The following is a 13992-nucleotide window of genomic DNA, read 5'->3' on the forward strand; positions in this document are numbered from 1 at the left end:
CAGTTTTGCCCGACGAATTCGCGCTAAAATCGCGCAGCTCCGACTCGAAACGCTCTATAAAGACAAAAACCACGAACAATAAAACTTAACAAAGCTTAACCCGAACATTTCCCCGCAGACCGACGTGATGGGCGTCTGCCCGACGAAGTTCTCGTTCTACAAGAAGGGCGAGACTTTGGTGGTGGAGAAGACGAGGAACCTGGACCAGTGCAGTTTCCGCGAGAACGTGAACCAAGGCCTGGTAACGGCGATGGTTGACACGGCGACCGGGCTGAAAACGACGCCTCTATTGGACTCCCATCAGACGATCAACCAACGCTTCAAACAAGGCGTTCTGGACTCGGCGACCTCCACCGAGACGTACAAGCTTCGTCCGTTCAGCAACGGCGAGTCTGGCGCGAAGACGGTGGTGGAGACCACGCTGTCGTTCACCGGCGAGAAACCGGAGAACCCGACGAAACCGGTGTCCGCGCCGAAGACCTTGATCTTCGACGCCCCGCACGCGGTCGTTAAATACAATCAAGAGGACATCGCGAAGGCGTTGAAGGCCGCGCAGGCGGAGATCGCCGGCGGCGTGAAGCCGGCCGCCGCGAGCAAGTTCACGGAGCTGGTGAAGGTGCTGCGGCTCAGCAACAAGCCGGACATGCTGTCGACGTACCAGAAGGTGAAGGCGGGCGCCGGGTTCGACAAGGGTTGCCTGCAGCTGCTGCTGGACGGGCTGTTCCACGCTGGAACCGGCGAGGCGGCGGAGGTTGGCGTGGAGCTGATCAAGAACAAGGAAATGACCGAAACGCAGACGCTGCTCTTCTACACCGGGCTGGCGCTGATCCGGCACACCACCCTGCCGACGGTCACGGCATTGACCACTCTTCTGGACCAGCCCGATCTGCCCCGGATCGGCTACCTCGGGATCGGCCAGGCGATCGGCAAGTACTGCCAACAACATTCGTGCGAGAACGTGGCGAAGGTGAAGGAGGCGGTGCACAAGATCCGCGAGAAGGTGGGCAACGGCAAGACGAAGACCAGGGCGCAGGAGGATGTGGTGATCTCCGCGCTGAAGGCGCTGGGCAACACGTTCCTGGACGACGCGACTCTGGTGAAACTGGCGAACATCGCCGCGGACAAGAACGTGAGGAACAGGGTGCGGGTGGCGGCCATCGAGGCGCTGCCCACCAAGTGCACCATGAAATGGAAGAACATCGTATTGAAAGTGTTCGCGGACAAGGAGGAGGACAGCGAGATCAGGATCAAGTCGTACTTGTCGTTGGTCGCGTGCCCCTGCCCGCACGTCGCCAGCCACCTGAAGGACACCCTGGACAAGGAGACGGTGAACCAGGTCGGCTCGTTCATCCAGGGCCATCTGAGGAACCTGCGAGCCTCCACGGACCCGAACAAGCTGAACGCGAAGAGCCATATCGGGCAGATCAAGCCGCGCACCAAGTTCCCGGAGGACTTCCGCAAGTTCTCGTACAACGACGAGCTGTCGTACAAGATCGAGTCGCTGGGCCTTGGCACGAGCGTCGACGAGAACGTGATCTACAGCCAGAACAGCTACGTGCCCCGGTCCGTGGACCTGAACGTCACCGTGGAGCTGTTCGGCCGCAACATGAACCTGCTGAGCTTGAGCACCCGCGCGGAGAACCTTGACAGAGCGATCGAGCACTGGCTCGGCCCGAAGGGCGAGCTCAAGTTACACGAAACGGTGGAGGACCCGTCCGACACGATTCAGACGTTCAAGCAGATGACGAAGTACACCGCGGCCAAGTACGACAGGCTGATCCGCGGGAAGAGGGCCGCGGTCGAGCAGCAGGAGCTGAACCGGTTCGCGAAGAACGTGCGGCTGAGGGGCAACGAGGTCGACCAGAACCTGGACCTGGACTTCTCGATGAAGCTGTTCGGCGTGGAGGTCGCCTACCTGAGCTACGAAAGCGACAACGTCGTGGACCCCATGAAAGTGGTCGTAGACCAGGTGTTCGATAAACTGGGCAGAGGATTCGAGCAGGCCAAGAACCTGAACCACGAGGTCGAGAGCTTCCTGCAGTTCCTGGAAGCCGACCTGATCTATCCGACCAACCTCGGCAGCTCCCTGTCCCTGGGAGTGACCGGGACCAGCGCGGCTCGCGTCAAAAGCAACGGCAAGGTGGACCTCGCGGATATCCTGGAATTCCCGAAGAAAGCGACGTTCAGAGTCGGCGTGGAGCCGAGCGTGGCGGTCACGGTGACCGGCAACATCCTCGTCCAGGCACTGGGCGTCGAGTCCGGGCTGAAGGTGGTGAGCACCCTTCACACGTCGACCAGCAGCGACTTGTCCGTGAGCGTGCTGGACGGCACAGGCATCGACGTCTCGCTGAGCCTGCCGAAGAAGAAGCAGGAGGTGATCAACGTGAACAGCGAGGTGCTGTTCAGCAGCGGCCCGCACGGCGAGTACGCGGCGCCCAAGTTCAGCAAGGGCAGAGAGTACAAGGACTGTTTCGACCAGCTGTCCACCATCTTGGGGCTGACCGTCTGCGGCGAGCTGTCGTTCCCGTACACGGACCTGGCCACCGTTCAGCAGAAGCCCGTGTTCCCACTTAGCGGACCGGCGAAGTTCGCCGTGTCCGTCGAGAACAACGACGTGACCGAGTTCCACTTCAGGGCGAAGCTGGACGTCGAGAACCCGGAGCGACGTTCCTTCGAGATCCTGTTGGACACCCCGAAGAGCAGGACGCAGAGACGCGTCGCTCTGACCGGGGAGGTCAACACCAAGCCGAACCTGTCCGCCAAGCTGGCCTTCGACTCGCCGATCAAGAAGGCCTCGATCGAGGCCGCCCTGAAGAACACCCCGGAGGAGCGCAGCATGACCGTGACCGCGCTCCACGACCAGAACGACTATTACGCGCGCGTCGGCATGCTGGTCAGCGGCAACAAGTACAAGCCGGTGCTGGAGTACAAGATGCCGGAGCACATCGCGAGACTTGCCGGCATGAAGCCCGACTCGCAGTCGGGCCAGCAGTACACCTGCCAGGGCACCGTGGAGGTCGCGGAGGTGGACGGCGGTCAGAAGTTCACCATCGACGACGTGGCTCTGCTGATCGGCGGCCAGAAGATCGTGGTCGTCGACGGTTCGATCAAGTGGACGCCGATGGCGGTGAACGTGGACACGAAGATCGGATACGGCGAGAAGCACCTGGACCTGAAGATGGACGGGAGCATGGTGCCCCACAGCCTCTGGATGCTCGCGGTGACCGCCAAGCCCTCGTCCGACCCCAATCTCGGGTTTTCGTTGGATTGGCAGCTGAAGAAGGAGAAGTCCGTGTGGATGCACAACCTGGTCTTCGTCCACGGGCCCGATCTGAAGTCCGAGGTGAACCGGCTGAGTCTAGAGCAGAAGTTCCACCCGCGTGAGTTGGAGGTGAAGGATGGCGAGCGGTCAAGCTACAAGCGTTTCGGCGTCTCGTTGTTCAACGAGCTGAAGTACCCCGCCACGAATCTGTTCCTGGGGCTCAACGGCGAGGTCGACAGGGATTCGGCGACCATCGGCGCCAAAATGACGTACGAGAAGTTCAAGACCAACTTCGGGATGTCCTTGCGTAGATCGCCCCACCTGAATCCGGGCAACTACGAGCTGGAGGTCACGGCCGAGCTGCTGGATAATAAGTTCCAACTGAAGTCGAAGCGCGACGTGATCGAGCCGACCAAGAGCAAGTTCACGAACTTGCTGGTGTTCACGCCGGGCGGCAGGTACGAGTCCGAGGTGACGGTGGTGTACAACGTGAACAAGGAGAACGCGCTGGTCCAGGTGAACGGCGACGCGAACCTGAACGGCAAGAAGGTGAAAGTGTCCACCGATCTGGAGGCGAACCCGCAGCTGTTGAACTCGCTGGTGTTCGTCAAGGTCGACGGCGTCAAGTACATCGAGTTCACCCTGAAGACACGGAAGAGCCCGCACCCGAGCGGCACCGTGAACCTGAACCTGAAGGGCTACCTGACGGCGAACGGCCAGTACTCGTACCAGAACGGCAAAGGGAACGCGAACCTGAACATCGACGTGCCGAAGATCGGTCGCAAGGTCCAGGCGACGGGCCAGGTGTCCGTCAACGGCCCGGAGCACGACGGCACCCTCGAGATCCTCTACGACGCCAAGAAGGACCCGAACAAGCGGATCAAGCTGTCCACGAACAACCACATCGTCTCCAACACGGACGACGCGAACAACCACGCCGTCTCCAACTCGATCGACACGAAGAACGTGCTCGTCTGGCTCGACCAGAAGCTCGAGGTGAACGGCAAGGGCAAGCTGGCCAGCAGATTCAACAACGTAGAGCTCGACCTGACCGCGGACGTCACTCTGCCGTCCGGCCGTAACTTCAACACGAAATTGTACCGGATATCCACGCATGGGGACAAGCTGACCGAGGTCATAGTGAACGCCGAGCTGCAGCACTGCCAGGAGAAGGGCGGGCCGGCCACCAAGCTTCAGTACAGGGCCAACTTACAGCTGGCCGAACCGGATTTGACCTTCGATTCGGACACGCAATTGAAACTGATCGACACCGAGAACAAGGACCTGCTGATCAACTATCATATCGTGCGGAAACTCGAGAACGGCAAGATGCTGAGCAGCATCGGCGTAAAGGTTGGCGGCGCGAAGGTCCCGCAGGAGTTCAAAGTCAAAGCCTCGTCTGACGAGGACGACTCGTGCAGCGAGAACAAGCTACATGGATCCTGGGGCGACTGGCTGGTGGAGGTAGGTGTTTCGGAGGTTGTTTAGGAGAGGATGGAGAATGTGGAGAAGTTCTTCACAGACAATCAAGGAGAATCATATTTTCATTGATCAAGATGATACAGTCACATTTCTCCCGGGAATGGTAAATTTTTGGTTGCCGTGAATTTCTCTGTGATAGTCCTGCGTCTATGGAATTTATTGCTATGTCGGTGCTAGAGGTCGATGGAGTCGGTCAGCCGTCTTCGAATTGCCTTCGAATCATGGCATGAGGCCTTCGAATTGCCGTCGAATTGAATCGTGTGGCCTTTAAATTGACTTAGAATTGAATCATGTGGCCTTTAAATTGACTTAGAATTGAATCATGTGGCCTTTAAATTGACTTAGAATTGAATCATGTGGCCTTTAAATTGACTTAGAATTGAATCATGTGGCCTTTAAATTGACTTAGAATTGCTCTGGAATTGAATCATGTGGCCTTCAGATTTCCTTCGAATTGAATCATGTGGCCTTTAAATTGACTTAGAATTGAATCATGTGGCCTTTAAATTGACTTAGAATTGCCCTGGAATTAAATCATGTGGTCTTCAAATTGCCTTCGAATTGAATCACGTGGCCTTCGAATTGAATCATGTGGTCTTCGAATTGCCTTCGAATCGAATCACGTGGCCTTCAAATTGCCGTCGGATCGTGACAAAAGATTAGAAATAAGAAAGTTACGTCATCGTTTCTCTAAAAACGAGCCGCGAGGCACGAAGAATCGCGTCTTAGTATTCTCGGATCTGCCGGTTTCGATTCCGGCCTCCGACCATTTCTAGGAGAAACGACTGCTCCGTTAGGCTTCTTCCCAAAGTAGTCGTCCCCCCTCCTCGAAGTTAACCCCCTCTTCTCCCAGTATCCGCTGAATGGCCCGTTTCGTTCGCAGAACAATCTGAAGATTGTGAACAAGGACAGCGACCAAGGTCTGGAGTTGGAGGGATCTGGGAAACTGGCCTGCGGCAAGGACAACGAGATCGGCTTGAAGTTGAGCAGCAAGACGGAGAGACGAGGCTCCTTGGACGCGGCTTCGGAGGGCAAGGGAGAGTTTGTGCTGAAGGTCGCCAAGCATCCTCCGTTGCAGCTGGAGGGATGCTACAAGTACGAGCCGTCCGAGGGGAAGTCCACCGCGGACGTGGACGTGAAGTTCGAGTACGGAGACAATAAGGCCACGTTACAGTCGAACAACGTGTACAAGCCAGACGTGGCGATCGTCACTGTCAAGGTGAACAGCGCGTTACCCATCGAGAAGTTCCGCAACGTGGCATTGGACCTGGACTACAAGGTAGGCGCGCCACCGTTCGAATTGGTCCGCGTTCGTCTTCGAACGAAGACAGACGAGAGATCCGTCGATGTCTTTCTTTGTCGAACGAGATTACACGTTTCCATCGTTATTTCGCAGAGGTTGAAAGCAGACAATCAGCTGACCACGAACGCGGTGCTGAAGGCTGACGGCGCGGAGTACACCCTGAAGAGCAACATCCAGCCGCAGGGTGCGCGCAGGGTGTTCGAGGTGACGACCACCTGTCCGCAAGGCAAATCGGAGCTGCTCTGGGCGTTCGAGAAACTCGGGCTGAAAGAGTACAAAGGTAAGAGGCTGTCATTTGGTCTCCGAGTTGAGGAATTGAGTCACGTGACCCGCGAATTGCCTCGAAATCGCGTCAAATCGGAACGATTTTACGGCGGCCAGTTGTTTCGCCGAGGTGGACAGTTCGTCTCGCAGGTTTCGCGATCTTGAAAATAGAAACGTGACGCCCAAGCGAGTCCTTCGAACGCTGACGATCGCTTCTTGTTCGCCGCAGGTGAACTGACCGTGCGCACGCCGAAGGGATTCGTCACCGGGGACGTGCACGCCGACCTTGACAGCGTAGACGAGTTCGAGATCACCGGGAACTTCGACAGCGACAAGACGAAGTACCGCAAGGTGCACGCTGAGATCTCGAACAAGCCGACCGCCAAGACCGGGAAGAGGATCATCGTGACGGTGACCAGCGACGGCAAGAACATCGTAACCGGAAGGTAATGGCAGCCATGCCGACTTAATGTCCGCGCCGCGTCTACCCGCGAAACCCGTTGTCTTTCGATGATCTAAAACCGTTCTGGTATATTCGGGAACTAAGACTGCACTGTCTATCCAGCACGAGCTACAAGAAACGCGATGAGGAGGGAAAGATCGTGGTCGAGGGCAACGGGAGCCTGAAGGTCGGCGACGACACCAAGAGCTCGTCCTTCAAGTACACCAGGCAACAGCTGACCATCGAGAAGGACGGAGAAGAGGGCATCGCTGTGATTTTGAACGCGAACTTCGGCCCCTCGGCCATCGTCGGCGAGCTCAAGTTGACGAACAAGGAGCTCCACGTCTTCAACAGCTACTGCGAGCAGACCAAGGACTGCGCCCACTTCAAGCTCCAATCGAGCATGGACACGACACGTAAGCTTTCCACGACCGCATTGTCGTTTCGACCATTCGCCTCTTTGCATTCGAAGCCGTACGATTTTATTTTATATATACATATATACGATTTTTTATTTGACAATCGGCGACAACTATCGAATTCCTGACGTCATTCGAAGAAACTTTTTCCTTTGCGAAAATGCGATGCGTGGCTTCGTTTGCGAGTTATCAACGAAAAACGGTGACCACTGAGACGCGGTGGGCGGAACTGGGCTCCGCCCGCCCACTGACTCGGCCGCCGCGCGCTCGCCTCTCATTGGACACCGTTTTTCGTCGATAACTCGCCAGCGAAGCCGCGGATCGCATTTTCGCAAAGGAAAAAGTTCCTTCGAATGATCCCAGGAACCCCTCGTTTCCCGGAAGTGCCATAATTTTTGGATACCGTGTATTAATTCAAACATCCAAATGCTGTAACGATAATACTTGATAACGATTCACTTCGAGTCGATCCAAATCCCCCGTTTTCGGATTGCGAGACACTTTCGGGACACTCTGTATATTCTCATCCTCCGACGATCTCTTCAGCGGGGAAGCAGTACCTGAAACACCAGCTGACGGTGGAGGTCGACCTGAAGAAGTTCAACGTGCCCGCCGAGTTCGGGCTGAAGACCAACACCGAGCTCAGCCATCCCCAAGTGGACCACACGTCGAATCTGTACCTGCACTCGACCAAAGACAAGTCCGAGTACACCTACCAGTTCTACATTCATCCGAAAGAATCCGGTAACTAGTCGGAGCCACGATTATACCGATTTTTAAGCGGAGTCGGCCGACGGTTGTTAACTTGATCGATCTCGTCGCAGCTTCCATTCTGACTCTGCCATCGCGCGAGGTCGCTCTGATTCTCGTCCACGTCGTGCCGAAGGCAAAGGCAGGCGGCCCGTACATGCTGGACCTGTCTTTGTACATGGATAAGAAGAACAAACCGGCGGAGAAGACCTGTCTGAGTGCCAACGGTGACCTGAACATCGACAAGGACGGCTTGTCTCTTAGCGGAAACGCGAAATTCTCGTACCCGACGCAGACCAAGGTAAAATCGCATCGATTGATCAGTTGCGAGAAAGGAAAACCGGATAGAAATTCAATTCCCTTTTTCTTTCTTCTTATCCATGATCTCTGTATGTACATAGTAATAACCAGATAGATGATTCTGGTATTATAGTATATATTATAATTATGCTATTTATACATGCTATGTCTAATATATTATAATTATAATACGTAGTATGATTTTACTACTATACTATTTATATTGTACTATATAATACTATATATAATATATTATAATTATGTTATACTATATAATAGTGTGTATGTAATATATTATAATTATATTATACTATATAATACTATATAATATAGTATAATAGCATAATATAAAATAACTATAATATATTGTATATATTACATACTCGTCATAGCATAGTATAGTAGTATATCGTATATGTATAATATAAAATATATTATACATAGATACACATATAAATATATATTATACATACATTTTATATTATACTATATATAATATAAAATATATTATACAAAGTATATATAATAGTATAATAGTATAATACCAGACACACCTAACTGGTTATACTATACTATTATACCATGGTATGAGGGATATATACTCATCATAACATAGCATAATGGTATAGTACAATACAAAATATATTATATATAGTATAGATAATAATATTATACCAAAAACATCTAACTAATTATATCAAATTATTATACTGTGTTATGACGAGTATACTTCTCACAATATAGTATAATAGTACACTATAATATATATGTAATTATAATATACACTATATACAGTATATATAAATAAGTATTATTATCATTACTCGTCACACAGCACAGTATAATATAATTATACTGTACAATATAATTATAATATATTACACTACAGCAACAACGAATCTAAAATAAACGCATTTGAATCTCCGGGAGGTTCTCATCCGCCAGCTTTCCAATCGTACGCATCGAAGAATTGTCTCCATAAAACGTCGCGAATAACAATCGATATTAACATCAATAATCTCGAATAATAAACAATAAAACGTTGTCGTCCATTTCCCACGAAGTGTTCGGGCTTGTTACGAACAGTTTCCTTTATAGGATCTCTCGGTGAAGGGAAGGCTGCACTCAGGCGACGAACGTCTGCTGGACGCCAGCCTGGACCTTGACGTCTTCGACAAAAAGTCCCAGAAGATCTCGATCACCGCGATCGTTCAGAAGCAGAAGGTCCTGGACGGCCAGAACGTCACCAGCAACATCGAGGTGAACAGCCGCGGCCAGCAGCTGAAGGTGAACCTGAAATCGGCCCTGGCATTCAGCAGCCAGCAGATCGAGCTGAGCAGCTTCTTCACGTACAACGATGTCCATCAGAAACCGAAGACGCTGGGCGCGTTGCTATCCGCGGACAAGGGCCAGGCCGAACTGTTCGTCACGTTGCCCGACAAGGTATTGATCAAGGACGAGTGGAAGTACCAGATCTCGAAGGAGCAGCAGACCATCAGCAGAGAACTGTGTCTGCTCGGCGAGCCGGCCGTCGTGGCGAAACTCGAGAGCAAGGGACTGAACAGCTTCGATTTCGTGACTTACTGCAAAGGTAGGCTCGCTATTCTTGTTCGAATTGTTTGAACAATCGTAAATGAATTCTTGAACCAGCATTTCGAATGGTTTTCTCCAGAGCGACGGTTATACGTGACAAATCGTTCCATCTATTTATCGGAATAATTCTTCAGTTTTCATTCGAACACTCGCGCGAATTACTTTTTATTATTTCTATTTTTATTATTATTTTTATTATTATTTTTATTATCTCGATTCTTATTCGAATGACGATTACGTGCTTGTTATTAATCGTGGACAACGTGCGATTGCGGGTGCTGTGAGAATGTAATTATTCTCTCGGATGTAATTGCTAGAGAAATGGAGAAAAATTTGTTCGCTTTGCAGACAAGCCGAATGATAAGGTGACCGTGAACGGCCAGGTAGTCCTCGGCCAATTAGCCGAGATCCACGCGGATTCGTACAAGGACGGCGCCAAGAAGAAGCTGTTCCGCGTTCTGGTGCATCTCGACGAGAAACAGTTCCTGAAGCCAGACATCAGTTACGACAAGGCGAATGTGATCGAAGTATTCGTAAGTAGCATTCACCGTTCTCTCATTGAATATTCAATATATTATAATATAATAATATAATTCTATTCTTATATTAATATATAACATAATCCTCTCAATCAAAGAAATGAAGAAGACGTAAGATGAACGTTTCTCTATCTTAACAATAATTTTACCGTACGAATTTCATAATGATCGTACGAAAAGCTGAGAAGTTCGTTAAGAAGGCGTGATCAAACTTTGAAAATTTGTTTCCCATAAAAATTGCATGAAAATGATTCGCGATCGTTCGTTATTCGATATAGAGCGGACAGTAATTCGATCGAACCTGAAGGGAGTCTCTCGCGCGATTCAAATTACCGAGACGTCGATTTCAAACGTTACAGGAAGTGCAGAAGAACAGGAGGATCGAGCTTGTACAGAAATTGAAGGAAACACAGGATTGGGTGGCGGATCAAATCCGCGCGGAAACCGGGGATCTTACGCAGCACTTGCAGAAAGCGCAGCCTAATCTGAAGCCGCTCTTCGAGTACTATCAGAACGAATTGTCGAAGTTGAAGCAAGAAATCAACGCTGACGAGACTGTCAAAGAAATCCAGGCTACGTTGTAAGTGTACAATACCTCGTCATTTCTTTCATTTAAAGATATATTACATTCCTTTCTTTTTTAAAGATTTTATTACATCTCTTCATTCTTTAAAGATATTATTACATATCTTTTTTCGTTAAGGATATCGATATATATATTTTTATTTAAAGAATAGCTGCTCGCGGTGATTAAATGACACTGTTGGCGTACACTGCGAGCAAAAATTGGACAAACCTGAATTCAAAATTCCGTCTCGACTGTATTTTTTTAATTTTTTCTGTTTTAAAGATATTATTATATATATTTTTTTCGTTAAGGATATCGATGAATATATTTTTATTTAAAGAATAGCTGCTCGCGATGATTAAATGTCACTGTTGGCGTACACTGCGAGCAAAAATTGGACAAACCTGAATTCAAAATTCCGTCTCGACCGTATTTTTTTAATTTTTTCTTTTTTAAAGATATTATTATATATTTTTTTTTCGTTAAGGATATCGATGAATATATTTTTATTTAAAGAATAGCTGCTCGCGGTGATTAAATGACACTGTTGGCGTACACTGCGAGCAAAAATTGGACAAACCAGAATTCAAAATACCGTCGCGACTGTATTTTTTTATTTTTTCTTCTTTAAAGATATTATTACATATTTTTTTTCGTTAAGGATATCGATGTATATATTTTTATTTAAAGAATAGCTGCTCGCGGTGATTAAATGACACTGTTGGCGTACACTGCGAGCAAAAATTGGACAAACCTGAATTCAAAATTCCGTCGTGACTGTATTTTTTTAATTTTTTCCTCATTGAAGATATTATTATATTTTTTTTTCGTTAAGGATATCGATATATATATTTTTATTTAAAGAATAGCTGCTCGCGGTGATTAAACGACACTGTCGGTGTACACTGCGAGCAAAGATTAGACGAGCCCAATGATAACGCGTGAAAATACGATCTTTCTGTTTCGCGAAGCAACAAATATTTGGGCGGTGTGGTCGGCGCCGCGTCGCACATCCTGAAGGACGTCGCCGAGGTCACGGAGAAGCTGCAGAAACAGCTGAACACGTTGTTGGACAGCTTTAAAGCGTCGGTGAACGCGGTCTACCCGAAACTGAAGGAGTCGTACCAGAACATCTTCAACAAGTACTTAGAAATCGTGGACGTGATCGCGAACTTGACGAGAACGTATCTCAACGCGCTCCTGGACCTGATCAATTCTCATCAGAAGGAGCTGCACGATGTATTGAGCATTGTCTCCACCATGGTCCATGACTACTCTAAGGCCCAGTCGAAGATCTTGGAGCAGGTGACGCACGACCTGAATGGGTTCACCTCGGAGCTGGTCGACAAAATAAAGGCGTTGCCGATTTACGAGATCGCCAAGGCAAAATACCAGAACTTGAAGAACTTCCAGGTGCCGGAGGCCATTTTGAAATCGCTCGAGGAAGCCTGCAGCGTCGTGAAGAACCTTCTGCCCACTCAGGAGCTGCAACAGCTCGCGCAGGTCTTCTGCAAGTACCTCACCAAGCTCGTCAAACACGAAACGGTGAGATCGCGGATTCGATATTTCATTGTTTCGAAGAAACGATTAACTTATTTTAGAGTTCGGATATTTAAGGATTTCGCGTTTTGATAAATTCGAAAGTATTGGTAACCGATGGCATGGTAGCATAATGTTATTGTGTTTCTAAGGGTTGCTGAAATGAAGTTGAACAGGGTGTTACAAAGTTATGATATTTTCGGGTAACATGGGGTTCCTCGGGTCATTTGAAGCAACTTTTTCCTTTGCGAAAACGCGATCCGCGGCTTCGTTCGCGAGTTATCGAGGAAAAACGGTGACCGATGAGCTGCGGTGGGCGGAACTGAGCTCCGCCCGCCCACTGGCACGGCCGCCGCGCGCTCGCCTGTCATTGGTCAATGTTTTTCGTTAATAACTCGTAAACGAAGCCGCGTATTGCATTTTCGCTAAGGAAAAAGTTATTTCGAATGATCTCGGGAATGCGCTCGAGTCACTTTCGAAATAAACGGCACAATTGTTTGCATTGTCTGTGTCGGAATTTGTTTGGAGAAATTTCGACTTACGATTATCGATGTCTTCGTTTCCAGATCGATCCAATGGACGCGATAAAGGAGATCAGCGCGAAAGCACAGAACGCGATCAAATCGCTCCTCTATATAGTGACGCATATCGGGGCGAGCGAAGACGTGTTGGGCTCCCTGAAATTCCAGTCGCCCTTCAATTTCGGCTTCCTGTCCGAGATCCCGAGCATTCCCATCGCCCAGCTGTCCACCTGGAATTTGTTGCGCAACAAGGAGCTGCCGACGCTCATGGATCTGTACTACGCTTACAGGTAAAACAGGAATTACAGGAATTAGAACCGAATTAAATCCGAATTAAACGCGACGGAGTAAACCGTCGAATTAAATCTCGCGATTAGATCGTGGATTTTGGTTGTATTTGCGACATTGCGAAGCTCGTGAAACGCTAGAGGATACGCCTATCCAGTTTATTCAATTATATATCATTGATATATAGATATGATATATAGATATATATATATCAATGATATATAGATGAATAATATATATAAATAATTATATAGATAAATAACACATGTAAATAATTATATAGATAAATAACATATATAAACAATTATGTAGATAAATAATATATACAAATAATTATATAGACAAATAACATATATAAATAATTATGTAGATAAATAACATATATAAATAATATACATATATAGTAAATATATATAAATAATATAATATAATGCATAATATGTATACTTCGTTACAGACCAACTCTGTATCTATCCGACATCATTCCACCGTTCAGCAAAGCAGGCGTGGTCACCGACGGAGGACACTTCTTCACGTTCGACGGTCGTCATCTGACACTGCCTGGCACCTGCTCCTACATCCTTGCCCAGGACATGCAAGACGGTAACTTCTCGGTGGTAGCTAACTTCAACCACGGCAGTCTGGCATCCCTCTCTATCACCGCGCCCGAAGAGAGCATGACACTCAAGTCCAATGGAAACGTGAGTACCGTTCTCCTTGTT

The 13992-nt window shown here is 49.0% G+C and overlaps 1 protein-coding gene and 1 long non-coding RNA gene across 2 annotated transcripts in view; one reads left to right on the forward strand and one right to left on the reverse strand.

Annotated features, from left to right (window-relative positions):
- The window catches only part of apolpp (retinoid- and fatty-acid binding glycoprotein apolipophorin), a 44522-nt gene that overhangs the window by 20950 nt on the left and 9580 nt on the right, over positions 1–13992 (forward strand). The window contains exons 5-17 of the mRNA XM_076520483.1: positions 119–4726; positions 5628–6023; positions 6141–6327; positions 6541–6757; positions 6877–7169; positions 7719–7916; positions 7997–8223; positions 9321–9813; positions 10164–10348; positions 10714–10934; positions 11894–12467; positions 13028–13272; positions 13728–13971. Of these exons, the coding sequence (XP_076376598.1) occupies positions 119–4726; positions 5628–6023; positions 6141–6327; positions 6541–6757; positions 6877–7169; positions 7719–7916; positions 7997–8223; positions 9321–9813; positions 10164–10348; positions 10714–10934; positions 11894–12467; positions 13028–13272; positions 13728–13971 (8088 nt within the window). The remainder of the gene's footprint in view (positions 1–118; positions 4727–5627; positions 6024–6140; positions 6328–6540; positions 6758–6876; positions 7170–7718; positions 7917–7996; positions 8224–9320; positions 9814–10163; positions 10349–10713; positions 10935–11893; positions 12468–13027; positions 13273–13727; positions 13972–13992) is intronic.
- LOC143259191 (uncharacterized) lies at positions 10983–13143 on the reverse strand. Its single transcript, XR_013033030.1, has 2 exons — positions 13004–13143; positions 10983–12618 (listed from the first exon to the last, which is right to left on the reverse strand). It is a non-coding gene; the product is annotated as an uncharacterized LOC143259191 (long non-coding RNA).

This window comes from Megalopta genalis, chromosome 3 (assembly GCF_051020955.1).
Source record: "Megalopta genalis isolate 19385.01 chromosome 3, iyMegGena1_principal, whole genome shotgun sequence".
In the NCBI taxonomy this organism is placed as follows: domain Eukaryota; kingdom Metazoa; phylum Arthropoda; class Insecta; order Hymenoptera; family Halictidae; genus Megalopta; species Megalopta genalis.